Source organism: Gavialis gangeticus, unplaced genomic scaffold, assembly GCF_001723915.1.
Source record: "Gavialis gangeticus isolate Ggan-Ray unplaced genomic scaffold, GavGan_comp1, whole genome shotgun sequence".
Taxonomy (NCBI): Eukaryota; Metazoa; Chordata; order Crocodylia; family Gavialidae; genus Gavialis; species Gavialis gangeticus.
The window spans coordinates 24,508,204-24,518,936 of NW_017728997.1; the positions used below are offsets into that span (position 1 = coordinate 24,508,204).

The window sequence follows — 10,733 nt, forward strand, 5'->3', positions numbered from 1 at the left end:
CCCGCCCTGGCCGCTCCTTTGTGGCGCAGCCGCGGACCAGTCGGGGCCGCCCCAGCGCTGGTTGCAGGCGGCCTGCCTGACCCAGCGCTCCGGCTGCCCCCTCCCGCTCCCTTGGGACCCGTCTGGGCTGCCCCAGATCCCAGGCCCGGGGCCAGGAGCTCTCCCGCAGCTGCAGCGGGGCTGGAGCCGCACGAGGGAAGGTGAAGCGGTCCCTCATTAAAGTAGCAGGCGCTGCCCTGGCGGGATCCGTCTCCACTTCTGGTTCTGGGTAAGGGCAGAAGAGCCCCTGCCTGCCTGCAGCCAGACAGGAACAAACCCACCCCTCTTCCACCACCCAGCAGGGCCACAGCTACTGCTTCCTCGGGGAGGCTACCTTTCCTCCAGGGGCCAGGTCAGCAGGGACAAGCAGGTCATCGAGGCCAAGCAACCCAAAGCGGGGGACAGCAGCTCTTTGCTGCGCCCAGGACCCATTAACCCAAGGCTGTTTTTTCCCCCCCGAGTGATACAGCTCACCACTTCAGTGCAGGCAGTGGGAGCCCTAGTAGCTGCAGCAGCCCCTTGCTCCAAGTGAAAGTGCTTCCAACCTTGGCTGCTGCTGCTGTCCTTTTCACGCTACACTTCTCCCTTCTGCTCTCAACCGTGAGGAAGAAGGAAGGTTTCCAAGCCAAGAGATTTGGCAATACAGTTGATTTCTGCCTAAGCCCCTAGTGCCCCTGACTGCTCTTCTGGAAACAGGCTGGTTGTCTCCCTCCAAAAATCCTAAGAATGACAGCGTACTTCAGTGTCTTGCTGCTTTATAGAGCAGGCTTCCTCCTTTCCCTGACCCAGCCAAACAGGCTCCCAGCCTGTTTTAGTGCAGCTTTGTTTAAAAAAAATTGTGTGTAAAAACAAATTCTCTGCCATCCCACACACCTACAATACTATTGCATCCATTCCAGGCACCTACACTGCTAAAGCGTGCACTCAGTTTTCTAAGATAGCTGGCCGAGGGCAAAGCACAGCTGGAAGGGGGAGCCTGCACCTGAGACTGGAGAAACCTAACACTGGGTTTTCCCCAAAGGGCTTCATTTACCTGTACACACACTTCTGGTTAAGATCATTAAGAACCAGTATGGTCATTCTCTACCAAACTAGCAATACAAACAGACTTGGCTGCAAAGGTGTTATGTAGGGATTGCATCCTAAAGATAATTGCCTGGTGATCATCACACTCCCAATGCTTTGCATCTGCAAGATGCTCTGCATACAGTCAGTCCTTCCATGGTGGGTGAAGGCTTACTTCCCATTTAAGACAGGGAAGTTTCCAGCAGCCCATCTACTGAAGACTACATTGGTGTCTGGTCACTCCTTTAATAGCCACAAAGTACTTCTGGGGAACTCCTGAGTGCCTGCTTGGGCCAGCTTGAAGAGGCTGTTCTGTACTGGTGGTTCATCTGCAGCAGTTGTTCTGCCTCGGGAAGAAACTGCTTGGCACAGAAAGGGATCCATTTCTCACGTTTTGTCTTCTGCCTACAGAAGCCCGTAGATGGTGCTGAGGCAACGGGCCCAGGGACTACAAATCAAGACCTGTTATTTTGACAGTCTGGAACAGGCCTGGGATAAACAGCAATTTGTTCACCTTGGCAGCTGAATGCTGGAGGGGATGCAGAAGGGGCTGCAAAGCTGCCTCTGCCTGGTTTCCCCTAAGCACAGAATGAGGGAAGACCTAAATCCATGGAGCAGGCAGCAAGGGAGGTTCCCTTCCTGGTTCCCTACATGTCAGGCTCAGTGCAGCATTTTCCCCAATCAGTGGTGTGTGCTGGACTCAGGACTCAGATGTAAGATCGCACATTGGATCCAAAGCTCTTAAAGGGCCTTCCTTCCTCAGCATGGGCAGCTCTAACATCTTGAACAGCATCCAGGCAATCTGCATGTTCCCTTACTTCAGGGGCTGCCCAAAAGTCTCTCCAGCAGCAAGAAAGCCTCTGTAAAGCTCTCTGAACAAGCAGTTTGGAGAGCAGCCTTCAAAATGGGCCTTCCCAGAATAGTTTCATTAGCAAACAGCACCCCCCTCCACACACACACACACACACCTCTTCAGGACCTTATTCCACCAACAGCTTCCCTGTTGCCCACTATCCCCTTCCAGAGTCATCTTATTCTTTTCCACCAGAAGTGAGGAAACCAAGCTCTTCAAGCTGGTTGATGAATGGATGTTCTGAGCCTGCCACCTGGTACAGACAGACACACACATGCATGGGACACCACACAGACAAACCCATTGCTTTATTTTCTACAAACTATTGTGTCAGAAGCAAACAAGCAAGGCTTTGCAGAGCAGCCCCCGCACACTGAGGTCTTTGCTTTCACTTCTGACTCCAACGGTGTCCAATTTTAGACCAAGACAAAAAAATGCAAGTTGCTTTAGTGGACTGTAATGGCATGCACTTTCCTAATCAGGTACTGCTCAAAGTTAACTCTTACCATCTTACTCAAAAGAGTAATTGTTAGTTCTCTGAATGGAGAGTTCAGAAAAACAGTTTAAATCTTAAAACCATGCTAACAAAACAGCATCACAAATGACACGACCAAGACCCACTGCCTACCCCAAAGGGAAAAATAAAGGCTATGAGATGAAGACTCAGCCCAAGGAGATGAATAAAACCCAGTCACCACTCACTGGAACTCTGCTAAGATTTTGCCGATATGCTCAGCCCTTCTGAAAATCTTTTGTCTCCTCAAATTCACCACATCTGGCTACTGTTACTGGCAGTAAGGGCCATCATGCAGGCAATATCCAATACCCCATTTTTCCCATGTTTCATCTAACCCCGCTTAGAGCAGGGTTAACAGTGGTTAAAATGCTGACTCCTCACTGAAATGCAGAGAGCAGCAGCAGTACAAAATCTGAGGGGAAAAATCTCACGTAGCTCTAAAAAATCTGACACAGAGACAGTCTAAGAAACTGGCACAAAATATTATAATGTCAGTGAGAAAAGCCCCTGAGGCTTAGCACGCAGGCTCCTTGAAGGCAGGTCAGCTTGTCAGAAATGGGACAGGCAATGAGTCATGAAAACAATTTAAGGTAAAGGCACTTTTTTAACGTTTGCCAGCAAAACTGAGTTAATGAGGATCACTTTGTGTATGTCACCACACACACACACTCTCTCTTTCTCTCCATAATCCTCCTCAGTTCCACAACAGAAAGCTTCCTGAGTTTTAACAGGATTCTGTTCCCTTAATACCTATTTATACAACCTTCCTCTTCTCCACATATAGCCCAAGAATCCCCCTGCCCTGAAACCCACATAGTGCTATGGCATTTCTGAACACTGTAAGGCAAAGCAAGAGAGAGTTAGCACAGAATTTCCTGGCTTTGGACAAAAGGGAGGTGAGAAGGATGGGGAATGTCTCACTGAAACATTAACTTGCTGTTGGCCCTTTGGTTAATTTCCCAGTTGCAAATGTCTTTCAGCATCAGCAGCGTCAAAGAGACACTGTCAAGAATAGATAGCTGCCCACTGGCACCATGGAGAGAATCTGCTGAATACCAGGGCAGGAGAGAAATTAACCTTCAGATAGTTCAGTCGCTGGCCCCTGTCCAGAGGGTCAAGTGCCCCTCTCACCATCACATACGTATTTGGTATATAGGTGTTCCCAAGGCAAAGTCACTGCCAGCTATGTGGGGGGAGTGAACAGCTGGTAGGAAGTGACCGTGCCTGCCTAGTGGAAGACAAAGCCAACACCACCCTCCTGAGTCAGGAAACATACAGAACAATGGGGACACTGAGCTACACCATCAAATCAATACAACGGATCAAACTGAAATGCTCCATGCAGCAAAGTCATGGGAATCTCAGCATCAATCTGCAGTGCCTAACAAGATAACGTGTCGCATCTCCTTAGGAACTGGAAACAGGGAATGATCTCCAAATGGTCAGGCTGGCTCCTATATCCTGGGCCTCTTAGCAGGAGATTCTCCTTCCTCTTTCTTCAGCCACTGGTGCATTACACTTGCACTGGTTCTTTTGGGCATAGCAGCTTGGATGAACTGACTGGACCACCTGGGAAGGTCGTCTTCCTGTTTCTTGGGAGATTTGTTTTTTAACCAATCCAGCATCATTTTACTGCTGGCACTGGCTTTGGTCTCCTGGGAGGACAAATGACAAACACAGAAATAAAAGTAGCAGAGAAATACCAGGTCATAGACAAGGGGCATCAGCAAATTCATGTTGGTACTGGCATCCAAGAGCTGGGCCCCAGATCCACAGCCTGAAGTAGGTTTCACAGGGAGGGTCCCAACAAGTTCATCCCAAGCTCCATTCAAAGGGGAATACACCTCATGAAGTAGGAGGCCCATGGCTGATTTCTGTAAGAGTAGGGGAGGGAGTGGGAATCCCTAATGGCCCTTCACTCCTGACATCTCCCCCAGCTCCAGCTGAAAATGGGTAGCAGCTTGCAATCTCTTTGGCACCTGCCAGCACCATCTTCTGACAGAAACGGCTGCCCTGAATTATTTCAATGCACAATCTCCCTCCCATGCCAGAAGCAGAAGGGCTGTTGGCTTGGCTCAACAAGTGAGCAAAACATGGGGTTTATTCACTCACAGTGCTCAACTGTCCAAGATCATTCTGGTCTTAAAGATGACAGAACTGTGAAAGGTGGAGGGCAACGTTTCTCTAACAGGTGGGAAAGCTTAATGAAAAGGGAAATCCCTAGCGGGAAGACTCCAAACAGAACAAATCCTTATCTTCAGACAGTATTAGGGTAGGGAGGCCCTGGCTCTCACCTGCTTGAGTCCTAGCTCAATGGGCGCAAGGCATTCTGGTGTGTCGTTCCGGGAGTTGCTCACCAGGGTGGACACTGGGTGGAAAGTGATGTGCTCCGTGGGCTGTATAAGCTTAACGGCTTCCTGGGTTGGCACCTCTGCAAAGTCCAGCCATTTCCTGATGGCTTCATCCCCATCTAGGATAGCTGGCATCCTACATGAGGGAAGAGACCTTCAGATCGTGCTGATGCATGGAACTTGCCCGCCATATGGTAGAACTGAGTCATCTGGGGCAAGCCAAGCTAAGTGCCAGCATTAACAGATAGCTGACTGCAGGTACATCAGGACAAACCATGTTGGCAACAACTCCTTGTATGTAAAGAGCAAGCTGGGTGGCATGGAGGCCCCATTGCAAAGCCAGGGAGAAAGGACTAAGCAATACATAGCTTGTTTGTGAGGCTGGCAGCACATTACTTTCATTAAAGCAGCCCCCTTCCCAGAGGAAAAAGGTCCTGATTGACAGTCATTAAACAGGCCTGTAGGCAATCCCACAGTGACTTATGGGAAGGGCAAGATTCAGTGACCCCAAACATGTCAGTCACATACTAATGCGTGTCCTAGGGGGTCAGGTGGAAGAAACAGGAAAGAGTTCCTGACTGCCAAGGCTGTGCATTTATGGGAACACAGTCACGCTACCTGCTCCACATGGAAAGGAGAAGAGGAAAGGTTTGCCCTTTCCTTTACTTCCCACTATTCTTAGCTACCCTATAGTATGCTCTGTAACCCATACCAGCCAGTCTCACTTGCCTGTTATGGATGAAACTTATGGCTTTGGAAGCATTCACTGTAATGATGGTGTAGGTGTACAAGGGATCCCCTCCACTGGGAGGCTGCCAGCAATCAAAAATCCCAGCCATGGTGAGTAACTTCTTGCCTTTCCATTCCTCCTCCTCATTGTCCTCTTCCTCTTTCATGTCTGACTGGAAAGGAAGATCAGGCACAATCACTATCTTACTAACCCCAGCCCTGTGCTAGGCCATTTCAACACAAAGACCTTTAAAGGGCAGCTGACGCCTCACAGAAAATGCTAAACCCAGTGCAGGTCAGTGGCTCAGGGCTCAACTACTATTTTAACTGCTTTTCTATGTTTAGGGACCTTCCCACAAAAGCTCCACTAGAAGCCTCATCTTCCACTGCTGCTGCTTCCCCTCCCAAAGCCAATACCCTCCACCTGTGCAGCATAACCTGTCACTTTAGAAAGGAATGAAGAGCTGCAGGAAACAGGAGAGGATAAGCAGAAGTAGCAGATCAACTCTCTCATGAGACAAATCAGGTGTCCAGGCCAAAATAAAAGAACGAGGGGGCAGAACATGACAGGCAGAATCATTTCTGCGATCATCTAAAGTGATCCCCTGTGAGATTCAAGCCATGGGAATTCTGTGTGCTCAGCACCCCTCAGGATCAAACTCCCAGAAGATCAAAGGGAGCTTGCAGAGCTATATAGAGGCCACCCACATATTGCAGCTTGAGAGGTTTGTTTTGCTGCATTTCCAGGGTTTGTCACTCTGGGTGCTAATAGGCAGCACCCCACACCACCACAGGCTTCTTTCTACCTGTTTCACCACACATGCAGCCTCCACTATGAGTGTTTCAACCCTGAACACAGCTAAAAAAAAATGAGCTCTTGGCCCACAGTAACAGCTAATTAATATTTCTGAGCTGTTCTGGAACAGGAAATCGCCATTGGCTTAGTAGCAAATGCCTAAACACCACCAGGCTGGGAATCCAGTACCATTTCTTGCTTAGTCTGTGGGAAGTAAATGAAATAGGGCTGCTTCTCTCCATTGCGTTGCTGCCATTCATAGAATCCATCTGCCAGCACGACGCAGCGCCTGCCCTTGACAAGAGGGCCCTTTGAAGAGAGAAAATTTGACCATGTCACAAATGAAAGCAGTGGCAGACTGGGATGTACTGACATCAAAGAAAGCTGCTTGGTGGAGGAGAGAAGAAGGATGACATCATGGCTTAAATGCAGGGAAGACCTTTCTTTTTGACACATTGCATTTTCCTGATCATCTTCAAATGCTCAGGTATTAGGTCTGTGGACCCGCACTGGGGGTCACACAAACCTATGCTTTGTTTTCAGGGCTAATGTTAGCATACAAATGCTTTAATGAAAGAAGAATCTCATGCCATATGGCAAACTGCTGCCTAAGTGGCTTCTGCACAATGATCCAATGGGTTTTCACCCAGACACATAATTGTAAATCATAGTGGTAGCATGTGACATTGGTCCCAGCACGAGGTGGAAATGTAGCCATTCTATTCCACTCAAGAACTTGTGTTAATAAAAATAGGTCACTGGGGCAACTGGAGCTTTGTCCATTGCCTTCCCTGGCATCAGTGAGAGAGAGAGAGCTTAAATAAGCCTTGAAGAGTCTTTGCAAGGGTCCACAATTCTCTCTCTTGCTGAAAGCCATGAGTTGTAAGGCAAAATAATTCTGTGTCCTCACCTCCACTCCTTGCATTCTCCAGCACTTGGAAGAATGCCCCAATTCCTTCCTACAGACATTTCCCCCACTTCCACACAGCATGCCAGGATGCCCATCTTCCGGCTAAAAAAGGCTGGCTAAGTCTCCTTACAGAGCCCACTGTGCCACTGCTAAATTGGCTTTACAAGCTTTTATTAATTTCACATAGTATTTTATTCCCAGATCAGTTGTATGCAGCCAATGCTGCCTTTGTTTTCTCCAGTTTGACCGGTACTTGAACCAAACAGCAGGTTATATCAAGGCCACCCTGTCAAATACAGCATGTGAAAAGCCATTACCTGCTGAGTTCTCCTATTTCATGGAAATGGAGATGTTGGTTGTACAATGTGCAAGTACGAAGGACTTTTTCTAAACACCTGGGGCAACAGCAGCCAGTACTTGTTAGGGAGAGCCTCTAGGTCTAGCCTCTATCTTACCAGATGGTAGTAGCACTGCTGGGAGTTGATGATAGCAAAAATTTCCCCCATTGGATCATAGAAAAGTCCAGCTGGTAAGGACCTCTGGATGTCATCTAGTCTTGGTTCCCCCCCCACCCCACACACACTCCATATTAATTTGACCATGGGGTAAAATTCCTTCCTGACCCCAAATGTGGCTATCGGTCTGACCCTGAGCAGACAGGTAAGACCCTCAACCAGGAATCTCTGTGTTGTAGTACCAGCAGGAGCACTGGCACACCCCGCTCAAAATCCTTTTGTTAAATGCAAAGATACTGTAGACTCACCCTGTAAGAGAGTTTCTCCATCATGGTGTCACTGCGACAGTTGAAGGTGCTGTACTGCATCTTGGAAGGATTATCTTCTTTGAACCAGGCCGGGACCAGTCCCCAGCGCATAGGCACCAGGACACGCTCCAAAGGGTCAGCATCCTTCCACATAAAATAGAAAAGCACCTTATGCCAGCACATGTATGAGTGGAAAGCAATTTCAAAGTAATCACAGCATCTTGCAGCTTGCTGCCTTTGTATTGTACAGTGAAGGCTACAAACCTCACAGCAAACTCAGCTACAGCAACTGCTGGCAGAGTGCCCACTGAAAAAAAGGGAACTTATAGATAACTCTTTAAAGTACACATTAAGCAGAAAGTCAGATTACTTTCTCTGCCAGGAATGTAACTGTGGATTGCTGCTCTGTGAGTTACATTCCTGTCACTTCTGTTTTGTACGAGTCTGCCTGGATACAGTTGGTGCAGATGGAATATGGCCGCCATTCCCAAGTGATGCAAAAATAATCAGTATTACTACTCCTACGAAGGAGTCATTAGAGTATGCAATAATTAACATACAGTAATATTTGTTTGAGCAAAATAACCATACGCAATTGGGTATAAGGAAAACCCCTACATAAATAACATTATTTATATTTAATGACAACATCCCGAGTTTTCTTCCAAATTCAGCACCCAAAAAGGCCAAGAAATTATGCCATCTCTGAGCCCTCCCCTTTATAGGGAAAAAAGAAAAAGGGGAACATTCAGTCTCTGATAAGCTTAATTAAAAACATTCTTATGTCACAACCAATAATTTGGTCTTTATTAACCTATTATTTAAATTCAGGGTACTTTCACTCTTTGTAGAGTAACTGTTTGCATATTTTCTCAGTTTGGACAATGGAAACGCACTAGTGGGTTTCACTTCTGCTTCCCGTGAATTTCACTTTGTAATTCTCAGGGCACCAATGTTTGGATGGCCAAAACCACAGAGAAGTGTTGGTATTTCCCCCAAACTACACAAATTTTAAAGGCAAAGATGTGCATTTCTGTACGTTACATATAACTTTTCAGTCCTTCAAGCGCATCAGAAAGACAAAAAAGGCAGAAGATGACCCGTTTCAGCACTGAAATGGAGTGTGTCCTACTGTCACTAAATCGTGAAGGAGCAGAGACAAGAGTTGAATAAAGATGACTGAAGGAGCAGATGTTTCCCGGAGCTCATGATGTAATGCTGCAAGCCTCGGCACTGTAATCTCATCAACTATTGCAGGGGTGACATGGGGTTTTGATTAGAGCACGCAGGCGGGAAGGTGAAGGGGAAGTGGTTTTCAAATGTCACGTTTTAAGACATGAATGTACTTGTAATTTTTAAATTTGCACGCGCGCTTTGATTTGGGACCCGAAAGAGATGCAGCGTTTTGCAGGGTCACCTTTAAACACCTGTGTAAAACCTTTGCAGCAGGGAAGCGATTCCTGACATTTCAGCAGAGATCTCACATTTCTTTTTTTGTTTTTTACTGTAGAAGGAGGAACATACACTGAAGTACACATCACGAACATGGCAAACAGGGGTACTAGTCCTGCAAACGTCCTGTGAAGTGAACGTTAATGGTAGGAGCCTGGGGACACAAAACCGAAAGCAAACCGCTCTTGCTCAAAGAGACGGCAGGATTCAAATTGTAACGCACCCCAACGAATGTAAAGAGGATGATATCAAATTGGTCAACAACCAGTTGTGAACTTGTCACTCCCTTCTAACTACTGGTTGCTGAAGAGAACGTACCAGAAAAGCTACAGAAATGTAAATCTTGTTTCATTTCAAGGCTTGCAGTAGCAATCTGATGAATAAATGCAAAGAATATTACTCAGCTTTGATGTTTCTCTAATACCCTAACATATTAATATCTAATAATACATGGGAGACAGCATAAAACAGCCACAATATTATTATTAAATAGGAAAGGTGCAACCCCAGATGGTCAAAACCTGCCAAAGCAATTTGAAACCCATGAAATATACCTGAACTAGGACTAAAAACAGTGATTCTCAACCAGGGTGCCGCACTGTTAGGTTTGCAAACATGCCCCGCAAAATAAACCCTGAGACTGCCAACAGAAACCCATAGCTGTGGTCTTTCTGAGGTCTTTGTAGGAGAAAAACTGCTGTTATTTCCCCGTAGTGAAAACAAGCGTGAAAAAAAACTTAGAGCTGGCGGTTTCCGAGGGGTGCCTCGAGTCTGAAAAGGGCTGAGAACCCCTGACTTGAAGCCAGGTCTCCGCGGTTCCCACCGAACCAACAGGAGAGCCCAGCACCTGGACAGCAGCAGGAGCCGTATTCGGGTCCCCCAGTGCCTGCTCCTGCACAGAGGAAGGTGACGGTGTGGCGCCCTGAACGCTGGACCCCGCTGCCCGCTGCAGGGGAAGTGGAAAGTTTAGAGAAGGCTTCGGGCAGGGGAGCGGGGCTGCTGCCCGCAAGGAAGTGCGAGAAGCCCCTTCAAAGGGCAACTGGCCCAAGGGCTTTCCCTAACTGCTCCCTTGGTCTAGGGAAGGCATCGCCTCTCCGCAGAGCGCTGGCCCGCCTTCAGCTGGGAGGGCTCAGGAGAAAGGGGAAGGAAAGGGGAAGGGAAGGGAAGGGGAGGCAAGGGGAGGCCGCGCGGGCGGGCCGGGGGCTCGGGCCCACCCAGGAGCGGGTGTGGGGGCCAGGCGGAGGGGAGGGGAGGGGAG

At 48.0% G+C, this 10,733-nt stretch overlaps 1 protein-coding gene across 1 annotated transcript; it reads right to left on the minus strand.

The window, feature by feature from the left end:
• Positions 1–2,246: 2,246 nt before the first annotated feature.
• On the minus strand, positions 2,247–10,199 carry HMCES (5-hydroxymethylcytosine (hmC) binding, ES cell-specific). The gene is made up of 5 exons (XM_019504957.1): positions 8,024–10,199; positions 6,540–6,659; positions 5,555–5,727; positions 4,769–4,961; positions 2,247–4,129 (listed from the first exon to the last, which is right to left on the minus strand). Exons 1-5 carry the CDS (start codon positions 8,204–8,206, stop codon positions 3,929–3,931), a joined length of 870 nt encoding a protein of 289 aa, XP_019360502.1. The 5' UTR covers positions 8,207–10,199; the 3' UTR covers positions 2,247–3,928.
• Between the last annotated feature and the right edge of the window lie 534 nt (positions 10,200–10,733).